This window comes from Thalassophryne amazonica, chromosome 16 (genome assembly GCF_902500255.1).
Source record: "Thalassophryne amazonica chromosome 16, fThaAma1.1, whole genome shotgun sequence".
Classification (NCBI taxonomy): domain Eukaryota; kingdom Metazoa; phylum Chordata; class Actinopteri; order Batrachoidiformes; family Batrachoididae; genus Thalassophryne; species Thalassophryne amazonica.
The window spans coordinates 27,610,431-27,634,566 of record NC_047118.1 but is presented as its reverse complement, the minus strand read 5'-3'; the positions used below and the strand labels follow the sequence as shown (position 1 = coordinate 27,634,566).

General features: G+C 42.1%; 2 protein-coding genes across 2 annotated transcripts; one reads left to right on the top strand and one right to left on the bottom strand.

The window, feature by feature from the left end:
- Positions 1 to 2,610: 2,610 nt before the first annotated feature.
- Positions 2,611 to 19,362, bottom strand: pctp (phosphatidylcholine transfer protein). The gene is made up of 6 exons (XM_034190822.1): positions 19,183 to 19,362; positions 15,953 to 16,070; positions 7,312 to 7,391; positions 5,325 to 5,496; positions 4,437 to 4,504; positions 2,611 to 3,238 (listed from the first exon to the last, which is right to left on the bottom strand). Exons 1-6 carry the CDS (start codon positions 19,351 to 19,353, stop codon positions 3,164 to 3,166), a joined length of 684 nt encoding a protein of 227 aa, XP_034046713.1. The 5' UTR covers positions 19,354 to 19,362; the 3' UTR covers positions 2,611 to 3,163.
- Positions 19,363 to 19,753: 391 nt separating this feature from the next.
- On the top strand, positions 19,754 to 22,939 carry tmem100a (transmembrane protein 100a). The gene is made up of 2 exons (XM_034191142.1): positions 19,754 to 19,884; positions 21,712 to 22,939. The coding sequence occupies exon 2, from the start codon at positions 21,792 to 21,794 to the stop codon at positions 22,209 to 22,211; it is 420 nt and encodes a 139-aa protein (XP_034047033.1). The 5' UTR covers positions 19,754 to 19,884; positions 21,712 to 21,791; the 3' UTR covers positions 22,212 to 22,939.
- Positions 22,940 to 24,136: the final 1,197 nt, after the last annotated feature.

Below are 24,136 nucleotides of genomic sequence, written 5' to 3'. Positions count from 1 at the left end.
ATGAAACATCCAACATTTAAAGTGAACAACAAAATAAATATGACACACAGTTAAAGACAGTAAAAAGAAGAAAATAGAGTCCCAAAGTTGTCTCACCAGAGTGGACAACAGCGCCACCTTCAGCACAGCCTAAAATAAAAACCAAACCCATACAAGTGGAACTCAGTGGCGTTAAAGTGACTCCGCCTCCTGATTCCTTCTATTCTTGCATTAATCCTGAGACAACAAACAGCAGTTTTAGATGATGGACTTCACGGTGACACTCTGGTTCACAGCACGAGTTATTTAAACGGCAGGAAACATCAGAACAAACCACGGCGCCACGTGAGAAGAAATCCGCCACCGTTAATCAAATCAACCAGATTGTCCGCTGCCACTCCCATCAGATGGCACAGCACACCTTCAGAGGTCAAGTGGAGTGTGTGTGTGTCGAAGGGTCGTGGCCGTTTTGGGATGGGGGGGGGACAGTGTTTGTCAGGTGGACACATTAATAACTGGACTGACAGTAATTTGTACCTCGTTACTGCAGTTTGGTCAATTCACCAACTTACTGTCAGACCCATTTTCACGTGGAATCAGGAAACCCATGAAAATCATGTAAAAACTGTGTTTAGATATGTTGCTTTTTTCTTTTGAATATCTGATACTGTAGTATGTAATGACAGCTCTGTCAAATCCACAGAGCCGTATAGAAGCACTAGAGTGTGTAGATGTGTCCCAGTAAGGGGGTGTGGTCGCCATTTTGGATCAGGGGAACTCAGCGGGCAGACACTCAATGAATCTTGTCAAGAATCAGCTGCAAATGCTGGAAAGCTGCACATGTTGGCAAAACCACAAACAGACAACATTTCCTTCCATAAGTAAGCAGTTTTGGTTATTCTTGTTACTTTATCCGTGACTTCTGGGTGATAAACTGGTGTAAAGCGTCACGCCTGAGGATTTAGAAACCACCTGGAATTTTATTCAAAGCTGAATTTATTCAGTACGATACAAAATGGAATTAATTAATGCGGCCTGTTTGCTCAGTCTGGATTGTGTGATATTACCCCTTCATGTCTGCAGAATTTGGAAGCTGGAACATATTGGATCAGTTTAAACTTTCAGCAATAAAATCAAATCAAATAATAATTTCATAGCCGATGACACATTTGCTTTCAAAACTACTGGCTGATGAAACCATTCACTCACAGAATCAGAAATCATTTACATTTACTTAGTTATATATATATATAGATATATATATATATATATATATATATACACACACAGTAGTGTTCAGTGACTAAAAAGATTAATCCAGGTTTTGAGTATATTTCTTATTGTTACATGGGAAAAAAGGTACCAGTAGATTCAGTAGATTCTCACAAATCCAACAAGACCAAGCATTCATGATATGCACACTCTTAAGGCTATGAAATTGGGCTATTAGTAAAAAAAAAAAAGTAGAAAAGGGGGTGTTCACAATAATAGTAGCATCTGCTGTTGATGCTACAAGCTCAAACTATTATGTTCAAACTGCTTTTTTAGCAATCCTGTGAATCACTAAACTAGTATTTAGTTGTATAACCACAGTTTTTCATGATTTCTTCACATCTGCGAGGCATTAATTTTGTTGGTTTGGAACCAAGATTTTGCTCGTTTACTAGTGTGCTTGGGGTCATTGTCTTGTTAAAACACCCATTTCAAGGGCATGTCCTCTTCAGCATAAGGCAACATGACCTCTTCAAGTATTTTGACATATCCAAACTGATCCATGATACCTGGTATGCGATATATAGGCCCAACACCATAGTAGGAGAAACATGCCCATATCATGATGCTTGCACCACCATGCTTCACTGTCTTCACTGTGAACTGTGGCTTGAATTCAGAGTTTGGGGGTCGTCTCACAAACTGTCTGCAGCCCTTGGACCCAAAAAGAACAATTTTACTCTCATCAGTCCACAAAATATTCCTCCATTTCTCTTTAGGCCAGTTGATGTGTTCTTTGGCAAATTGTAACCTCTTCTGCACGTTTTATTTAACAGAGGGACTTTGTGGGGGATTCTTGCACATAAATTAGCTTCACACAGGCGTCATCTAACTGTCACAGCACTTACAGGTAACTCCAGACTTTGATCATCCTGGAGCTGATCAATGGGTGAGCCTTTGCCATTCTGGTTATTCTTCTATCCATTTTGATGGTTGTTTCCATTTTCTTCCACGCGTCTCTGTTTTTTTTGTCCATTTTAAAGCATTGGAGATCATTGTAGATAAACAGCCTATAATTTCTTGCACCTGCGTATAAGTTTTTCCCTCTCCAATCAACTTTTTAATCAAACTACGCTGTTCTTCTGAACAATGTCTTGAACGTCCCATTTTCCTCAGGCTTTCAAAGAGAAAAGCATGATCAACAGGTGCTGGCTTCATCCTTAAATAGGGGACACCTGATTCACACCTGTTTGTTCCACAAAATTGACAAACTCACTGACTGAATGCCACACTACTATTATTGTGAACACCCCCTTTTCTACTTTTTCTTTTACTAACAGCCCAATTTCATAGCCTTAAGAGTGAGCATATCATGAATGCTTGGTCTTGTTGGATTTGTGAGAATCTACTGAATCTACTGGTACCTTGTTTCCCATGTAACAATAAGAAGTATAATCAAAATCTGGATTAATCTTTTTAGTCACATAGCACTACTATTATTCTGAACACTACTGTATATATAGTAATGGATTGATGAGCTACGCTGAGTGTCTCAGCTGATTGAGGCCCTCCGACTCAGCTGCTGATTGCAGTTGGAACAGATCGGATCCATGTAACTTTCAACTCTAATATTTGGGGATGTGTGAGTGTCGGTTTAATACTTTCCTTACATAATTCAATGTACATTAATTTTACTGGCTTCATATCGAGGTCAGAATGGTATTTTAACACGTATTTTACGGGCTTTTATCCCGTGTGTGTTCACTCACATATCTGCATTGAAAATGCACATGAAACATGTCACAACCGGGCACTTCGTCAATATTTTGGCTGGTTACAAATTGTAATGTTGCTCTTGATGAAGGGACATTCGTGTTTAGCAGGCAGCATTGGGAATGCGCTCTCTGGTACTTGTATGCGGCTCTGTGGTAAAATCTGGCTGCTGTCCATAATTCTTGTGCAAATGAGGTGTTCATTTCTTCTGAGAGCAGTTTTTGTAGTTGCTGCAGGCTTTCTGCATATCTGTTAAGAAACCTGGAACACCAGTCTGTGGAAACACAAAGAATGTCACCATTAATGTGCATCTTCAGACCCAGCAAGAAGGACAACCAAGACAGGACCTGTGTACATCATCCTGCTAAAATATCAGCTTCCAGCCCGTGTTTGATTGTTTGTTTGGTCGTATCTCTCCATGGGACATCCTGAGAAATTGTGAGATCCCAAGTACATTCCTGGACATCACCGCCATCCTAAACACAGGTACTGTGACTGCTGTGCAGAACCTTTGAAATCTTCCTCATCGACTCTGGTGTTCCTCAGGGATGCGTTCTGATTCCTACTCTGGTTAATGGCTGCATGGACTATGTGTTGAGTAAAGTTGTGGTTTCCAGCAACTTGGGCACCTTTGTTGGTGAGGACAAGTTTTCAGATGTTACTTTGCAGATGATGCCCTGATATTTGTGGAATCAACAGATGGGGAATCTGAGTCTCTGGGTTGCTGACTGTCCTGGATCAAGACTAAGTCCCAGGTTTTCAATGCCAATGAATGTTTTTCCTCCACACTGAAGACATTTGAGTTTGAGACCAAAGATGGGTATTTCACAACAGTTTAGAATGTCAGATTTTATTTCATAGTATGTATACTTATACCAGTAAAATTCCCCCTGCTTCCAAAACAGGTTCTGCTCCATCCGTTAGACTGTGAAGCAGAAACTGTTCCGTTAAAGTCTTCGCTGTGTGTCCCTGATTTTGAACCTCTGGCTGTACTGGCCAACTCTGCCTGCACAACACTTGGGGCCGTGTTGGTATTTGATGAAGCCGACTGTACAGCGTCTGTACTAGCTACTCACACTGTCTGAGGCTGGATAAACAGCTGTAAACTGCAGATAACACATCAGAAAAGGTGGTTAAAATCAGTGCTGCATAAGCGGCCAAAATACTCTTTTTATAAAGTTAGATTTAAGGACTCACATATATGGCTGGCCCAGCTATGAAATAAAAATAAAAAAAAACAGTAAAGCTCAGATGCCAACACAGACAGGGGGAGTGTTGCTTCATTCTCTGTGTAGAACCTATTATGTCACAAAATCTTCACATATAAAATAGCTGTTGGCAGCGATGCTCTTTAAAATTTTATTTATCGGACCTTTAAGGGGATAAACACGACAAGGTTTCATTTGAAAGTGTGCAGTTTTTGTGTTGAACGGAGTAACGCAGAACAAGAATTTAAACACACACAAGCGTACCTTCGCTGCCCAGTTGATCAACCAGGTAGGAATCATTCCACCGGGGTTGTCGAAGTAATTCATGAAAACTGAAACAAGACAAACAGGAAGATTTGATGTGAAGAACGTGACCAATAACTCTTACTTATTACTTAAACTCTGAACCTTTTCAAAGATGAACAATTTAACATATGAAACAAAGTGGTGAGAAATTTTGGCTGCAAGTTAAAAGACAAAAACGACTTTTTAAGATGGTTTTGACAAAAGTCCAAAGAAGGTAAAACAACTACTAATCCACCACTAAGAAAGGCAGCAAATGTTCCCATTTCAAATCTAGAACTCAAAGATTTTACTTTCTGCTAGATTTTTCTCCATCATGAAAACAGTTTGGGTGACAAACTGTTTCAGCTCATCATCATGTACCTGAACAACATTTGACGGGAGGGACTGGAACCAGCCGTGCACTGAATGGATCACATTTCATGAGGAACTAGTTTGTCGGACAAAAAAAAAGTAGTAGTGATGGAGATAGTGGTGCTAGTGCAACATCTAGTGGCATCAAATCATTTAAAGCACCTTGAAAGAATAACGGCAGGACAACCCTCTCAATGCAGATCTGTAGGCCATCCCTCACCCCTCCACAAAGACTCATTAAAGTTGGTTCAGTGATTTTGTTTCACTCTGCAAAGAGGCAAACAAGCCAACAGACACTGGCCATCACAGAACATCTGTGGTAGGAGTTACTGATTAAACAGTGTTAAGTGTGCCAATACGCGCATTACCACAAAAGAGGGAAACTACTTGTGTGCAGAAACTGTTGTTCAGAGAGTCACGTTTCTCCAATAAGCAGGATTTTCATTATTTATTTCATCAACCATGCCCCATTATCAGGTTTCAAATGTGTCCCACCTTTAGTCCCAGAGGAACCGTTGGCCTCCAGGGCGACGCTCTGCTTATAGTCCTTCACCCGCACCACCCCGCGTTTTTCTGGACACGGTGTCTCTGGAGAACTTTTTGCCAGGATCACGCAGATCTTCCTGCCGTTCACATGGAGATCTCGTCGCTCCCTCACGTACACATACTGACCGTGGGGTTCTTAGGGAAAACAAGGTTGACAAGATGTGACATATCAAGAGAACAACTCTCTGATCCTAACGATCCATCATTAATCCATTACCTGTACCCACGGATCCTCTCAGGGATGGGTATTGATAAGATTTTATCTATTGGTGCCATTACGATTCCACTTATCGATCTGATTCCTTATCGATACCTCCTGCGAATTTTCTGTAAAAGTAGGCTTTACAGGTTTTCTCTGTCAACAACATTTTATTGAGTCTTAAAGTAAATAAATATGAAATCAGTCACTGCATCCTTAAACTCTGGACATAAATACAAATAAACAAAATCTGTAGTTTTTCTCAAAAGCATTTCCTCTCAGACATTAATGAGACAAATGTAACTCTGAGCTCTTCAGCCGGCTGCACGTCAGCATCAATGTCATTCATAAAGAACACGACGTCTCATTCTGGCAGAGAAAAAAAAAAAAAAAAAAATCGGTTTTAGTTGGTTGTAGTTTGTTGTCTGTGTTACGTGTCATTTGATTTAAAACAGCGATTCACTTTGAAGTTATTAATTCCAGCCAAAATCTTTCCAACTTTAGTGTTTGTAGCTGTGCACTTATTCCCACAAAACAGGAGCAGAACAGAGGACGAGTCTTGTGTCTTACCAGCAAGACAAGAGTCCCAGTTCGTGACTTTAATTACCATGAAAGTGACTCATGATTGACGTCTTTAAATGGCTTTGAGAGGAGTTAATGAAGAAATGTGGAACTGCTGCTTCTGAAAAGCAGTGAAGCAGAGAACCAGTGAAGCGGCACTGCGACCCGCTGCTTCATCTGTTCAAGCTTCAAGCAGACCCGCTGCCGAAGGGTCTGCAATCAACGTAGAGAAATGATAATTTTTCAGATAAACACCCTCAAAAACAGCGGCTGCTCCGGCGTAATGTGAACTGAAGGACCAATAAAGGAATCGTTAAGAAAAAAGGCCGTTGATGTCGGTGGATCGAATCATTTCTTTAAAAAGGTAGCGGTTTTTGATACTCAGCCCTAATAGGAGACCGTAGTCTTGTTTACCCCTCCGTGATATTGTGGGATTTGAACTCTATTTAATATGTACACAGCGTAACTTCACATGGATAAATTGTGTACAGTTTTGTTTTCAGTTGCAATCACCAAAGCAGTCGCGAAAAGTTTTTTTTTTTACGGTTCCCAGTGGAGAAGAAAAGACGAGGAGGTGGGAGGAGACGTGTCCTGTTAGCCTACACAGCTAACCAGAGTAGCTCCGTTCTCTCGCCTGCAAACCCGCCTCGACACGTTTGTGCTCTGGATCATAAACAAACAACAACACGTCCACTTTCCACCACATCCTCACTTTTTATGTGTATTTTCACTTTGTTTGTGTGTAATTTGCCCAAAAACCCACTGAAAATGCCGTGGTTTGTCCCCCGGAAGAAGACAAATTATGTCATACGTGTCATATTTAGCACCCGGCTCCAATTACGAGGCTCCAACTGACACACCTTCTCCCTGATGTGGAGGAAGGGGAAGACGGAGGCTTGTGGAAGAACGGCTGAGAAATTAAGCATTGTGTTGGTCGTAAACAGTCGGACGTAACATTAAACCGTGAGAAAAAGTTAACCTGCACGTAGTTATTGTGACCACTGACTCCAGCTAACGCTTTCAGTCGAGGAGACGACTTCATCACAGCGCACAACTGCTGCAGTCTGTGGTTGCCATGGAAACCTGAACCCGCCCCACCATTGGTGGCTCTAGTCCATATTTCCAAAGGACGAGTTCCAGTCCCGAGGTTGAGTTGATTTTTCAGCTGAAGGATACGTCTCTGTTTGACATGGTCAACGGGTAGTTCACCTGCCAGTAGATGGCGTTGTGGCCGTCGTACTCCTTCTCGTACAGTTCTGTGTTTTAGAAATAACAAAGAGACGATCAGGACAAACACACTAACCCACATTTTTTTGTTGTGATAAGATATTAAAGGTACAACTAAGAACGAACACCGAGCAGATTAGTTCTTTGTGATTCACTGACAGTAATATATGGTTCTGTGTGGCCCCACGTTTAACTCATTTTCTCCAAAAACTGAACCAATCCACACAGTGATGATTGTGACATCCAATAGCAGCCAACCTAAAACTAACTTCACCGCGGCCCCTAAAACGAACTTCACCGCAGCACACCGGAGACGTTCTCGGGCGACATTTTAACACATCGCTTTTACAAAAAGACACTGAATTCCAGCAATATTTTAGAGCATTACTAACGTGAAATTCCAAGATGTAATTCAAATGCTTGAAGTGATAAAGTCTGCATTTTTTCCTGATTGGAGCCAGGCTGAGCCAACAGCCAATCAGAGTGCATCTTATTAACTACATGATGTAGCTGCACCAATGGGAGACAAGGAAATTAAAATTTGCATTTATACTTAGATATTTTATAGAAATTATTCACAAATTACAATTCTGAAGTTATAATATTTTTTTAAGTAGTAAAATGTTTGTCATGGTGTTTTTTGTGTTTTTTAAATAGCTTTCACAATGTTTAAGAAGAGGCAGCATGGTGGATTAGTGGTTAGCACTGTTGCCTCACAGCGAGAAGGTTCTGGGTTCAATTCCCGTGGCCTTTCTGTGTGGAGTTTGCATGTTCTCCCTGTGTTTGCATGGGTTTCCTCCGGGTGCTCCGGTTTCCTCCCACATCCAAAGACATGCGGGTTAGATGGATTGGAATCTTTAAATTGTCCGTAGGTGTGTGTGTGGGTGTGTCTGTGTTTGTTTGTTTGTTTGTGGCCCTGCGACAGACTGGCGTCCTGTCCTGGGTGTACCCCGCCTCGCGCTCTATGGCTGCTGGGATAGGCTCCAGCCCCCCTGCGACCCTTAACTGGACTAAGCGGTAGAAGATGAATGAATGAATGTTTAAGAAGAAAGTCATGAAATGGACTGCTTTTATATAGCACTTTTCCATCTGCATCAGAGGCTCAAATCACTTTACAGTGATGCCTTACATTCAGAGGCACACGGATGTCAGGCTTCTGTCATACAAGGAGCAACTAGAGGATTAAGGACCGTGTCCAAGGGCCCTTAGTAATTATAACCACTCGACCATCACCTCCCCATCATCAGCAGTGTGGCAGCATATTTTTCTATTTACTGATGTGTTAGTCATATTATTATTATTATTTTATTTTTATTGTTTGTTTTACTACTTTGACAGGTTCTGCTATTAATAATCTGCTGAGATTTATACACCAAAAAAATAAATAAATCACACATTTGTTATCAATAATAACCATTTATGGTCTTTCCCAGGAATAAAAGCATTAAACCAAACAACTGCCAGTAATAAATGAATCAGTGTCAATAATTTAAAAAAGTACATGACAACAATGTACAAAAAATCAATTTAAAGAGCTGGTAATAATAATAAATTCATAAAAAAGAAATAAAAAGAACAAAATTGAATAATATCCATATTTTAAAAATTCATAATAAAAATGGTAAATGGACTGCATTTATATCGCAAAAGATGTGCTTTAGAATAATGCCTCACATTCACCCCGATGTCAGACTGCTGCCATACAAGGTGCCAACTACACACCAAGAGCAACTAGAGTAGTGGTGTCCAAACTATTCCAGAAAGGGCCGAGAGGGTGCAGGTTTTCTTTGCAGCCACTGACTCCAGAAGATGATTTCACTGATTAACGTCACTCTGAGCAGGTGGGACGAGTTCATCAGTGAAAAAGAAAACCTGCACCCTCTCGGCCCTTTCTGGAATAGTTTGGACACCACAGAACTAGGGGATTAAGGACCTTGCCCAAGGGCCCCTAGTGATTTTCCAGTCAGGCCAGGATTTGAACCAAGGATCCTCTGGTCTCAAGCCCAACGCCTTAACCACTAGACCATCACCTCCCCCAAAAGGTGTGAAGTGTATGTTATTTTCCTCTTCCTCTGACCTCATTGGCAGAGAACAGGACGGTTATTTTGATTGGGATTTGTTTTAAAAACCTGAATATTTATTTTTGGTATTTAAGATTAGAAAAGGATGTGCTGTTTTGCACAGTTTACAGAGATAAAGGGACATTTTCCAGTGATAAGTCACCTGCAGCTCGTTCTGTTAAATCGTGAGGACATCGTATCGTATCGTCAGAATCGTATCGTGTTGGGCGAACGGTTACGTCGCTCGTGACCACACAGACAATGCAGGTGGACGTTATGATGACCAACAGGAAAAACTCACCAAACTTACAGAAAATACAACATAAATGTGGCTGATGCTCTGATCTAAGATTAAACTACGAGGGAGGAATTCACCAGACAACAAAACTACCGACCGTCTGCCGCACTACTGACGTTTCTACGAGTGGTGTCTGTGAGACACGTGACTACAGCATTACCTGCTGATGACTGCAGAGAGGCATGAAGATAAAACAAAAAACCTGACGTGAATTTAAGTCGTCAGTGAAGCCTGACAGCAAGAACAAAAATCTACATGACTGATGTCAGCACAAATCCCAACATGGAAGAGAAATGATTATTCACAAACTGCTTAACTCCGTCCTCTGATCTGGAGTCTGGAGGGTTCAAACTAAAGGATGGAGGGAGGTCGCAGTCATTTTATTATTAAACCTTAATTTAACCAGATAAAAACCCACTGAGATCAAAACCTCTTCTACAAGGGCAACCTGATTAAGAAAGGCCGTAGCACACGTCACAAAATAAAATAAACAATTTAAAATAAATCAAATACAAGTAACAAATAAACACAATCATTTGTGACTCAGCATCAATATAGAAGTTAAAAACCGTTTAAAATTTAAAAACACAGCCACTGTTCAAAAAGATTTCCATTCTCGGTTTCTTAAAATAGATCAGAAAATGTTCAGAGAAATCAACCCTGTGGCTTAGTGGTTAGCACTGGTGCCTCACACCAAGAAGGTTGTGGGATCACTTCCCGCCCCCTTCCTGTGTGGAGTTTACATGTTCTGTGTCAGTGTGGGTTTCCTCCCATAGCGAAAAACATGCTTATTTAGGGTCTGCTCCTTTCTGTGCCTCTGAACAAGGCAGCATCTCTACATCTTTAGTTGGTCCCCAGGCACCGGACTGTGGCTGCACACTGCCCCTAGTGGTTGGACTGTGTCAAACTGTAAATAGGACAGTTAAATACAGAGGACAAATTTCATTGTTTGCATGTATGTATACAGACAATGACAATAAAGTTTCTATTCTGTTCATTTTCAGTTCAGGTTGGAGGACAGTCCAATCAGAGGAAGAAGAAAAACTAAAAGCTTTATTTCCCATTTCAGTGCAAACACAAAGTACACAAAAGCACAACATGTCATTCAAGGGGAAAGCATAACGGCTTTCAGATGTCCAAGGAAAATTAGATAAGTTGGAACCAACCCAATAAGACTTTTGTAATCCAGAGTCATCCGGTGTGTATATCCGCTTACATTCAAAGAGGGCATGCAAGCACTAGCATACAGCTCACAGGAGTGTGTGAGGCAACTACAATCAGTGATGAATCTCAGAGCACAATGGGGGGGTCAGAGACTGTAGACAACTGGTTGAAGCACACATATACACAGCATCCCCGTAGTCCAGGACAGGCAGCAAGGTAGCAATTATCAGGAGCTTCCAAGCTCCGAGGGAGAAACATGACTTGTTTCTATTAAAGAAGCTGAGCTTCACCCTTAATTTTGAGATCGAGTGTTTAAGATGAACTTTAAAAGAGAGCTCCATATCAATAGTTAGTCTCAGATACTTGAAAACTGATGACTAGATCGGGCAGTTTTAATTAATGGTATATTCTCTGAGGAAACAGGTGACTCTGAAAGAAACATTGTTTTGGGTTTTTCAGCATTTAAGACCAATTTGAAGTTTTCCAGACGGCACTGCACTACGTCAAAAGTGGACTGCAAGAATTCAAATGCCTGTCACTGAGTTTGAACAATAAATTACAGTGTCATCTGCATAAAGATGACAGAAGGTATTTGATAGGTTTGCACATGCATCAGTAACATAAATTGTGAACAAAACAGGTCCTAAAACTGAACCATGAAGAATACCTTTTGTGACCTCAAGGAAGGTGGAACTAACACCAGCCATCTGAACGCACTGTGTCCTACATGCCAAAAAATTGGCAATCCATTGGCGTGTGTAGAGACTGTGTTTGTAAAGAATTTCTAACAACAGACTGTGATCCGCAGGATCAAATGCCTTCAACAGATCTAGAAACAGTGCAACACAAAACGTTTTAGAATCCAATGCCTCCAACACTTCATTTAAAACTTTTAGAGGAGCAGTAACAGTGCTATGTTGCTTCATGAAACCAGACTGAAGAGGGTTTAAAATATTGTTTAACGCTTCAAAGTCCTTCAATGGATCACAGACCAACTTTTGAAATACTTTTGACAAAATACATCATTTTGAAATCGGTCTGTAATTATTCACATTTGAAGGTTCTTTTAGCAGTGAGGCCACAAAAGCAGATTTCCAAACTTTAGAGAGTTTGTTCATGTTTAGGCTCAAATTAAAAATACAAATTAGATGCTCAGCAATCAGATCTGCAGCCAGCTTTAAAAAAAAAAAAAAATCAGGACCAGGTGATTTTTTGGAATTCAACATCTTCAGTGACCTACAGACCTCAGAGACACACAGATTTAAAATGAAATGAACAATCAACAGGAGGACATCTTACTCCAGCAGGTCCACCATTTAGAGCAGTTTGTTTGATACCAATGTTGAGGGAATTGAAAAAAAATGCCCTGCTTTAATGAAATGTTCATTACGGTAATTTAACATGGCACATTTATCAGTCAGATTTGTAGAATCTTTGACTAGGAAATTAGGCGGCTCACTAGGAGAAGTAGCACCAGAAGCAGATCTCACAACCTTCCACAACTTCCTGGGATCTTTTAAATTTTCGATGATTTTAGATAAATAAAATTCAGATTTAGCCTTCTTAATTAAGAAGGTGCATTTGTTGTGTAGCTGGCGAAAAGATAACCAATCAGCCTCTGTTTTAGTTTTCCGTGCCTTGGACCAGGCGTGATCCCTTTCTTTTAAAAGGTTTCCAAGTTCAGTGGAAAACAGAGGATTATTCTGCCCCTTTATTCTATTTATTTTTATTACGAAATGGGGCATGTTTCTTCACTAACTTCAGGAAATTCATCTGCCAGGCCAGCTCAGTATCAGCAAAGACAGATATTCAGTTCCATTCAATACACCAACTTAAATAAAATCATTTTCAAAAATTTGTGAAAGTTTTAGAAACTTAATTTATAGTTAAGTGAACTTATGTAAATCTAGTTTGTTTTTCAATGAAAAAGTGGCAAATACATTTCTGCCTAAAAAGATTGCATTACATTTTGGATTAGATTTTTTGATGCATTCTTTGGTTTACTTGTTGACTCTGCGTTATGTTGTTATGACTCCGCCCATTCGCTCCCCTTGGGACGCAAACTCACGATCTCCGGCATGGAAGGCGGACTCTCAGAAGTCAGAAGGTTAAAACCCAGGGCTCTGACCTTGTGACCAGAGAATTCTTTTGAGCTGTTGGGAGTGAGGTTTACTAACTACATCTGCACAGCGACACCTACAGGCCTCCATTACATAAACTCAAAATGAGTGAGTGGAATGCACTGGAAATACATCACCAACACTTAAATGCCCCAAAACTTTAAATGCACTTAAAGGAACTGTGTTATGACAACAATTCATTTTTGAGTTAGTTTAATTAATGTAAATGAGTGGCTATAACTTTTTTCAAAGTTTGAGTTACATTAACTTAATTAATGTATTAAAATGGAGTGTTTGGTTTAACAGTGTAATAGGCAGATTATCCAAGAAAGCCTGTTCACAAAAATGTTTAAAATCTCTTTTAAATTATTGTTTGGGTTACCAGGGATTTCTAAAGGAATAGTTTGCACCGTGTGTCATGCTTAGTTATCACGTTGCAGGTAACATATGTCACATGCTATAGAATCCAAAGGATGTCGACCTTGTTTGACCTTTACTTTGGAGACCAAACATTCAACACAGTCAAAACTATTCCCTTTATTAATCCTATTAGCGCAACCAATAATTTGCACCACTTTATATCAAAATTGGAGCAACTTTTACTTTTGACCGCTGTACAAACTGAAATGGACCTTTGTCACCATTTTTGCTGTTTTTACCCCAAAACTCCAGAACAATCAATCACAGATTGTCCAAACTATACCTTTTTTGGAATCGTTATGATCAGACAAATAATGTAGTATAGTTTTTAACATGAGTGGAGCATTTTTACATTTTGACCTCTGTGTAATTCTTCACTGACCTTTCGCTGGCTACAGCCACCACCCTGATTATCATACATTTTTGTACAGGCTGTGGTACACTGAGGCTGCATTCTAAGCTTCGTTTTGTTACCTTATGTGGTACGGATTAGGTCAAAATTGATGACAGGCTCATAGACTAAATGACCTGGTACAGGTCTCTGAAGTGGAGAAATCTAAAGGTGGGTGGGGATTGTGCCTCTGCACCACTGACACCACCACCACTGATCCACACAGAACACATGAGATAATGTATGGCTGCATAAAAAAAAATACTGAGAAAAAAAATTAAAAAAACTTTAAAGCAGACCGTTCCCTGTTCTCACCCGTGTCACCTCCCGTGACTCCGTATGATGACGGCAGCATCACATGGCAATTTAATATACAGTGAATCTGACTCAGGCCCAGAAACAGAGGCAGACAGGAGACACAAAACCCTACAAGGCGGTTTTAAAGACAGGGCTCATCTTACAAAGACAGAGACAAAATTACAGCTTTTATCACTGCAACAAAACACTTACAAAGAAATAAAATCAGGTTCTCACATTTCCAGTGGTCCTCAAACTAACAGCAGGCACCAAAGGCTTCAGTCAGGACATGAATTCTGTCAAAAAACAAACACTCTGGACTCTTCAGTGATGCCTCCATTAAGTCGACTGAGACCAACAGACGCACAACAAAAAATTCAGCAAATCTTCAATCAAAACTGCAGCTGGACAGAAATAACAGCACAAAAGCATCCAACAAATCAACTGAAAATAAATCAAATATGGAGCATCCGGAAAGTATTCACAGCACTTCACTTTTTACACATTCTTATGTTACAGCCTCATTCCAAAATGGATGAAATTAAGTATTTCCCTTAATATTCTACTCACAACACCCCATAATGACAAAATGATTTTTTTTTTTTTTTTTTTTTGCAAATTTATTAAAAATAAAACACTAATAAATCACTTATCCATAAGTATTCACAGTCTTTGTTCAGTACTTTGTTGATGTACCTTTGGCAGCAATTCCAGCCTCAAGTCTTCTTGAATATGATGCCACAAGCTTAGTGCACCTATCTTTGGACAGTTTGGTCCATTCCTCTTTGCAGCACCTCTCAAACTCCATCAGGTTGGATGGGGAGCGTTGGTGCACAGCCATTTTCAGATCTCTCCAGAGATGTTCAGTCAGATTCAGGTCTGGGCTCTGGCTGGGCCACTCAAGGACATTCACAGAGTTGTCCTGAAGCCACTCCTTTGATATCTTGGCTGTGTGCTTAGAGTAGTTGTCCTGCTGAAAGATGAACCGTCACCCCAGTCTAAGGTCAAGAGCACAGACAATTCCTTTAACTTCATGCTTGGTTTGTGCTCTGACTGTCAGCTGTGGGACCTGATATGTAGACAGGTGTGTGTCTTTCCAAATCATGTCCAATCAACTGAATTTACCGCAGGTGGACTCCAACTAAGCTGTAGAAACATCTTAAAGATGATCAGTAGAAACAGGAAGCACCTGAGTTCAATGTTGAGATGTGGCTGCCTGCCTGGGTGGATCCCGATATATGTTAATTAGGGACGTCCAAATCCGATAATCGTCATCATTATTACTATTATTATGAGGATTAAAGTATTTTTAACAACTAAAAACAGTCGCCATCCTTCATCAACGTCAATAAAAATTACTCTGAGTTCTAGTTTTACTACTGCCATGCTGCATGTTTTTTATGAAAACATTAAAGCCCAGTTTAGATTGGAGATAGTTTTTTTTTCCCATAATGCAGTTCAGAACTGTTCAGTTGACCCTCATATAAACTGGATTAATGTTAATGTGCTTTCCATGTGCTCTGTGCAAGTGGAATATTGAGGACAATTCAAGTACTGGACGGTGACTCAGTGAACCACTCACACTGATCGGAGACAAAACACGTGTTCGGGGCGTCGCTAACGTCAATCAGAATGAAGACTGAACTACGTTCTGATATTCTCAGGCCTGGGACACCCTGAACAAGATCTTCACATCTCCAGCACAGCTAAGACAAGTGGAACCCCCTTGACATCCAGACATAAGTGATTTTATAGACACAAGGATAAAAGAAAAAAGGAGACATACCTCTGAAGAAAACTCATTGAGATACTGAGGGGGAATGTGGATGAGGTTTGTTACCTTTGACGTATCCATCCCATTGTTTTCGATACTCCAAGTCCATGTAGACGTCTGCACACAGCTCTGGACTGCACGTCGAGAGAACACCAAAGACTTTGTACTCATAAAGTCCAGTTTCCTGGAAGACAGCAGATCAAAGTTCTATCTTCCACCATCAGTGACCTGCCACACCCTCAGGACCAAACCAATCCCACGGAACCTTACATTAAACGGAGCCAGGAAGTATGTTAGCACCATTTCTAACTTTAAGTCACTTAAAAACAAGCTTATGGTGCATCTGGAAAGTATTCACAGTGCTTCACTCCTTCCACATTTTGTTATTTTACAGCCTTATTCCATCATAGTCTTTGCCATGAAACTAAAACTGAGCTCAGGTGCCTCCTGTTTCCACTGATCATCCTTGAGATGTTTCTGTAGCTTAGTTGGAGTCCACCTGGAGTAAATTTAGTTGATTGGACATGATTTGGAAAGACACACACCTGTCTACATATAAGGTCCCACAGTTGACAGTCAGAACACAAACCAAACATGAAGTCAAAGGAATTGTCTGTAGACCTCAGAGACAGGATTGGGGAAGGGCACAGAAACATTTCAGCTGCTTTGAAGGTCCCAATGAGCACAGTGGCCTCCATCATCTGTACATGGGAGAAGTTCAGATCCACCAGGACTCTTCCTAGAGATGGCCGCCCGTCTAAACTGAGAGATTGGGGGAGAAGGACCTTAGTCAGGAAGATGACCAAGAACCACTCTATGTGTCTCATGGCTCAGTCCCTCTCTACGTCTCAGTCCATCTCTGTGTCTCACGGCTCAGTCCCTCTCTACGTGTCAGTCCGCCTCTATGTCTCACGGCTCAGTCCGTCTCCGTGTCTCACGGCTCAGTCCTTCTCTACGTCTCAGTCTGTCTCTGTGTCTCACGGCTCAGTCTCTCTCTACGTCTCAGTCCGCCTCCATGTCTCACAGCTCAGTCTCTCTCTACGTCTCAGTCCGACTCTGTGTCTCACGGTTCAGTCCCTCTCTACGTCTCAGGCCGCCTCCATGTCTCACGGCTCAGTCCCTCTCTACGTCTCAGTCCGTCTGTCTCACGGCTCAGTCCCTCTCTACGACTCAGTCCGTCTCTATGTCTCACGGTTCAGTCTCTCTCTACGTCTCAGTCCATCTCTGTGTCTCACGGCTCAGTCCCTCTCTACATCTCAGTCCGCCTCCATGTCTCACGGCTCAGTCCCTCTCTACATCTCAGTCCGCCTCCATGTCTCACGGCTCAGTCCCTCTCTACGTCTCAGTCCGCCTCCGTGTCTCACAGCTCAGTCCCTCTCTACGTCTCAGTCCGCCTCCATGTCTCACGGCTCAGTCCCTCTCTACCTCTGTCCATCTGTGTCTCACGGCTCAGTCCCTCTCTACGTCTCAGTCCATCTGTGTCTCACAGCTCAGTCCCTCTCTACGTCTCAGTCCATCTGTGTCTCACGGCTCAGTCCCTCTCTACGTCTCAGTCCATCTGTGTCTCACGGCTCAGTCCCTCTCTACGTCTCAGTCCGTCTCTGTGTCTCACGGCTCAGTCACTCTCTACGTCTCAGTCCATCTGTGACAATCAGCTCAGTCCATCTCAGTCTGCTTTCATGTTTTACGTCTCAGTCTGTCTCCGCGTCTCATGGCTCAGTCCGTCTGTGTTCGGGTTCCAGTGTTCCTCTGGTGACATGATATAATGCACATAAATGAACTACGCCTGTGTATTGTGACCAGAGAATCCTTTTAAGCTATTGGGAGTGAGATTTACTACCTACATCTGCACAGCGACACCTGCTGGTCTCCGTTACACCTGCAGCGTTTTGATTCACAAACAATACTTTAAGTAGACCTGCACTGAAATAAATGCAGTCAGATCTTTGGACCAAAAATGACTTATATTTACACATAAGATCCTTCTGAATGTAGTAAAGTAAATCTGCAAGCCCAGATCTGTCATTCAACGAAGAAATCTTTATTTAAAAATGACATTTACAGCTAAAATTTAGCCCTCCGCAAAACTGTCAGCACATCCGGGACGTTGCCGAGATGCAAGAGAGAAGACCCTATCCCAGCATGCATTGCGCGCGCCAACTGTAATTTGTGGATTTACATCAGTTTGCATCTCTTACAAAAGCACCTTTTTATTGTCTTATACGGAAGGATCAACGTTTTTTAAAACTTCATATTGTCTTTAGGTACGTTTGGTGAGTACACATTTCTTTTATTTTTGCTTGAAAATAATTTTTGGGGACTTTTTCATACGCCCATTTGATTGAGTGGTGTCACATTGAAAATCTACTGTCTTTAGCCTCCGATGTTACTGTCGCGGGGTACGGATGCGGGACCCACAAAGAATTCAAGTCATTAAAAAGATATAAACCTCTCTCTGCGGCCACGGAGCTCTGTGGCTGCGATTACCGAGACCGTGTGGCACTGCGGATTTTTCCGTAAGAAGTCTTTCCTTGCGGGCAACAGGTGTCACCGGCCGCTCCGCATCAAAACAGTGAGCGTAGTCTCTGGACTTGTTGCCAAGTTGGCCGCACCTCCATTCAGTAGACAGGGAGGTGGTGCCGGAGTTGGCCGCAGCTCTGCACAGCAGACACGGGGGCGATGCAAGTGGCCCGCTGTGGTGTTTACCAAGCCCGCAGACTCAGTAAGCGCATCGAAGGCAATGAAAGCAAGGCGTCGGGGAAGAACGTCGCCCGCTGTCGATATCGCCGCTGATCTGAGCATACAGAGCTGTATCTCACATTCATTGCAGCTTACTTTTGGATGTTGAAACCAGAATGTGTATATAACAGTAACATTACTAACAGATAAAATCAATTTCAAAGTGGGATCAGACTGAAGGCGCTAGTGCTCCGTCTTCTCCCTCACGTCACGGCAATGTCTCGGATGTACAAACAGTTTTCGTGGAGGGCCAAATTTTAGCTGCAAATTTGTCATTTTTAAATGAAGATTTCTCCGCTGAATTACAAATTTGGGCTTGCAGATTTACTTTACTGCATTCATAAAGGTCTTATACATAAATATCAGCTATTTCTTTCTGAGATCTGATCACATTTATTTCAATGCAGGTCTACTTTAAGGAACGATTGTGGACGATCTACAAGAACGAATCTTTTTCTGAATCGGTGGTTCACTTTGAATCGATCACTCGAACGTTCCGTTTTTACCATCACCGATGACGGAACGAAAGTTAATTGGAGCCTCTGGGCGCATCTTACCTTTTTATAAAGCCGGTAGATCTCCACGTCCATGGTCTGGAGGAAGAACTCCCAACCCCCGTCTAGCTGACGCTCGTCGAGCTCCTTCCAGGCCTCCTCAAAGTCCTCCTCTGAGAACAGCAGCGACATGACAGCTCCTCCGCAAACACGCACGCAACGCCACACACACATCCGGCGCTCCCTGCCGCCTTCAAAATAAACTCCGTGGCTGCTGGTCAGGGCACACACATCCGGTGATACCTACCCACCTTCAGAATAAAACTCCGGAGCTGCCGGTCAGCGTACACACATCCGGCGCTCCCTCTCCGCCTTCAAAATAAAACTCCGGGGCTGCCGGTCAGGGCACACACATCCGGTGCTACCTACCCGCCTTCAGAATAAAACTCCGGAGCTGCCGGTCAGTGTACACACATCCGGTGCTACCTACCCGCCTTCAGAATAAAGCTCGCGGAGCTGCCGGTCAGGGCACTCACATCCGGTGCTCTCTCTCCGCTTTCAAAATAAAACTCCGGAACTGCTGGTCAGTGTACACACATCCGGCGCTACCTCTCCGCCTTCAGAATAAAGCTCGCGGGGCTGCCGTTGTCTGAGGTCTGAACCCGACACGGACGTCATGAAGAGTTCGATACTTTGACTTTTTGCTGTCGGATTACATCTACAACCAGCAGAAAACACTTTTCAAATTGTTTCATGGAACTTGAGGTCTGTAAGTTTTATTTTGTCGAATAAACGTGTCTCACGAACAAACATTTTTCTCTTTTCATGTGAGCTAATGTTCTGCTGGTTTGGGGACTTTCTTCCACTCTTGCTTACATATCAGATTTTGCTTTTTCTGGTACGTTATTTTACGGGTTTCTATTTTTCTAAAATTTGAATTGTTTGTTAATCTTTAAAAAAAAAATACAGTTAATTGACTGTTTCTTCTCCACGGAGTCATGAGCTTAAAATTTAATTACTTACACTCAGTTAATTAATTACAATTTCGTGATTGATTTCCTTTGTCACATCAGCTGCCAAAACACAAACGTGTTTAATTTTCACTGTTAATGTATTTATTTATTTTTAGTTAACATTTTTGGCGGGGTAAAATCTGTAAAACCCTGTAAAACACCCCCCCCCCCCCCCCCCCCCCCCGTTTATTGTGATGATTATAAAATCTTCAGCGCTGATCCTCATGTCAGTTTATGCAGAAACTCTTAAATCCCCAGAAACGGATCCAAAAAAGAGTAATTTGATTCAGATGAAGAGGAATTTTAAATATTACAAATAAAACAAAGATACACAGTCCTAAAAATACCATAACATGAATAAATATATATATAATCTAATTAATTATCACAAGGCCAACAACAACATCTACACAACGGACAGACAAAGGCAGAGATCATAGGATCTTTGAAACCAAAAACTCAGAATGTGGTTTATGGCTTTCCATTAAATATTGTGGACAGATGGCTTTTGGGTCAAAGAAGAACTTAGCAAAATTTTGTACTGATCAGATTTTTCGTGTGTGTGTGTGTGTGTGTGTGTGTGTGTGTGTGTGTGTGTGTGTGTGTGTGTGTGTGTGTGTGTGTGTGTGTGTGTGTGTGTGTGTGTGTGTGTGTGTCTTTGAAGTCATCATTCATTTCCTTTAACGTCAAACCTGATGATGTCATACCGTAAGTCTGATTTATTTTTTTTTTAATGCCAAACTAGATCATGTGTGTCTATTAAAAGACTTTTTTCAAATATGATGAGGTGTGGTGTAAACCAGTTTAAAAGCAGTTTTAAACATGCTGTCACTCTTATTGTCAAACCCCTCGTGGTATCTGACACGGAACTTTCTGGGGGTCACGACTGTTTGTTCCATCTGTCATTTATGGGCGTGTCTCCTGAGGAATAACGGAGGGACTGGATTCACTTTTTCTTCAAAACAAGCAATCACTCAGAGTGGGTCTTGACCCCACAGCTCTTGTTCACCCAATTATCCAGTGAAATCTGAGTTCTAGTCACAAACTCAGAGCCTGAATACCAGTGTCCAATGACCAAGCAGGTTTTCGGTACCACTTAAGGGGACTAAAGGATAACCCAGCCTCAGTGTACTGTAACCCACACCAAATGTACGGTGGATGGCCCCATACAGTTTGTGTGGGTCGCTGCACGCTGAGGCTGGATTATCCTTTAGTCCCCTTAAACATGGAGCCCTTGTGAAGTTGGCGATGGTTGCAGCGCTCCTTGCAGTGCTCCTTGCGACACTCCTTGCGTTTCACACAGAGGTTTCTAATGTCATATCCCGCGCTCTCCAGGGAATGTGGCAGTTCGTGCTGGATTGAGGAGTTCTGCGTCATGCGGGCGGCTCTGACTGGGTCAGGGGGCCTGGATTGTGCAAAGGGGTTGTGTGAATTCAGACTCCCCTGCTGTCCAAAACTGGTGTCAGATTACAAAATAAATTCCAAACAAAAACCATATGCAGCCTCAGTGTTGAGTAACGAGCGAGTTTTCACCGATCCTTCGAGTTTAATCTCATGAACGGCTTCTTTGTCCACACAGACCCAGAAACCCTTACGGGGAAAAGCAGTGAAAAGGCAACACGGTGGGACCATCTGCGGCTGGTTAAAGGAGGCCCTGCAATGCCAGAAGACGCTAACAAGAACAACATGGGAGTACCAGCAGCTCCAGAGAGGGTTCTGTCAGAGAAGACCAGGACCGCCGAGAGTCCCTCTGCTCCAGTGATCTCAGTGAGCGTCCCCCTGGTTAATGAGGTCCAGCTGTCTGCAGCCACCGGTGGGACAGAGCTGTCCTGCTACCGCTGCACGGTTCCTTTCGGCGTGGTGGTCCTCATCGCGGGAATTGTGGTCACAGCTGTGGCTTACAGCTTCAACTCTCATGGATCCACCATCTCGTACTTTGGCCTAGTGCTCCTGTCAGCCGGACTGCTGCTCCTGGTGTCCAGCGCGGTTTGCTGGAAAGTGAGACTGGAGAGGAAGAAAGAGCAGCGGCGGGAGAGCCAAACAACTCTGGTCACACACCACAGGAGCATTTTCACTTGAATGTTTTAGTCTGAGTATGGAATGGCATGGATTTGGGGGAACAGCTGTGGGCAGATGTTTCTGTGGAGTCACATGTGGCCGACTGGCGGAGCGTGAACAGAAAACCTTCAGGGCTTTGACAGGATTTTATTTGTCAAACAGCCGCTGCGCATCTGGAAAGCTGAGACTTCAGCCAGCAGGAATCTATCACAATCAGGATGAAGTACTCCGCAGCACAGGAACACTCCCATTAACTCACTGCTCCATGTGGCGGCTTTGATAGTCAGGATGGATTTGTGGTTTGGACGCCCTGGAAAGAAGAAGGAAACTTGAAAATCCCAGACTCTGATTCATGCCTCATTTGCTTCTTCTTGCACATATCTGATTAAATGTCTTCATCTCAGACCTGATCAATTCTCAGAGCTGATCAAGTTGATCGGCCCACTGTGGGACTCAACTGTGAAGTTTCACTGACACTTTGTTGCTGTTTAAAAGTGATCAACATCTTCTTTTCAGAAAGCTGCATGAGGCATGTCATATAAACACTATGATCATCTGCATACACAGAGAGTATTTAACCATCATGTAAAGTCTTCAAGCACTTTGATGCTTCCTCATCATTATTTACCATGTTAACTAAAACCTACTAACAACTTAAACTAATAATACATCCAAAATTTTGACAAGATTTGCTTGTTGTGGCAAATTTATAGCATCCAAATTAAAGAAAATTACACTTTATTACCTCAGCTGAGGATATTTTCTGTGTCTGTTTGTTGGTTTTCTGGTTAATGATCAGAATTAGGTGATGTCATTCACAGGTGTGGTTTTTTTTTTTTTTGTGTGTTTTTTTTTTTGCCTTTAACTAAGGCACATGTTTGCAGCACTGCATATTCATGCAGAAAATAAAGATGAGTATCAAGGAGAGTTCACATGAGCTGGAGGTTTCACTGCACTTTCAGCTCTATCTTAGTGGCAGATGGAAAAACAAGCTGCAGTGAGTGAAAATCCATCAAGAAATGGGTTAGATTTACTATGTTTATTAGGTACAGGCATGTTGGAGTCTGAACATGAAGTCATCCAATCAGAATGAGACCTGTCCATCCCTTTAGTCCAGACTGCGCTCTGTGGGTTCCCCCCAGGTTCCCCCTCACCTCCAAAGACATGCTGGTTTGGTGAACTGGTGACTCTAAATTGTGTGTTTGTGTTTGGGGTCTTGTCCACAGTGAACCCCTCCAGCTCTCCCGTGAACCATAACAGGAGTAAACGGGTTCAGAAAATGAACATATGAATGGAATTTAATGCTGGATACAGTCGGGATTTCAGGGAAACGTGAATTTCAGTGAAACATGGCCAGAAGAAGCACATCAGAAGTGGGTTTGGACAACTTGTCCAGACCGGTCACCTGGTGTGTCACATAAAACCACATGAGGTGGAGTTCAAGTGACACAGTTTCACTTCTGGAGAAAATGTGCTGTTTGTCTGATTTTTTTTTTTTTTTTTTTTTTTTTTTTTTTCTTTGCAGAGGGACTTTGCTCAGCTGTTCTTCACTCGTGTCCACATTAGTCTTTGTGCAACCTCCAGCTCAGACTGGATGTTCTCTTCCCTTAAGCCCCAAACTTTATTTTGAGACATTTTAATTGTTACTTTATTGAGCCTGATTAACTCATTATCCCAGAAAACGAGTACTAAATTGTAATTCAGACTTTGTTGGAGTGAAGACAGTTTTGAGGGTGATTCAGGTTAACTGCGTGGCGTTGACTGCAGTATGTGAATGAGGATTTTGCACGTTAATGTGATGTAAGTACAAAATGACATTTAGTCAACCATTTGCAGGTCTTTGCCCTGTACCCTAAAATCAACTGAGCGTGTTCACGTGTAGGCCAAAAAAAAAAAAAGAATGACAGAGAGCTGATGCACGTATCTCTGGAGTTGAGTCAGCATCT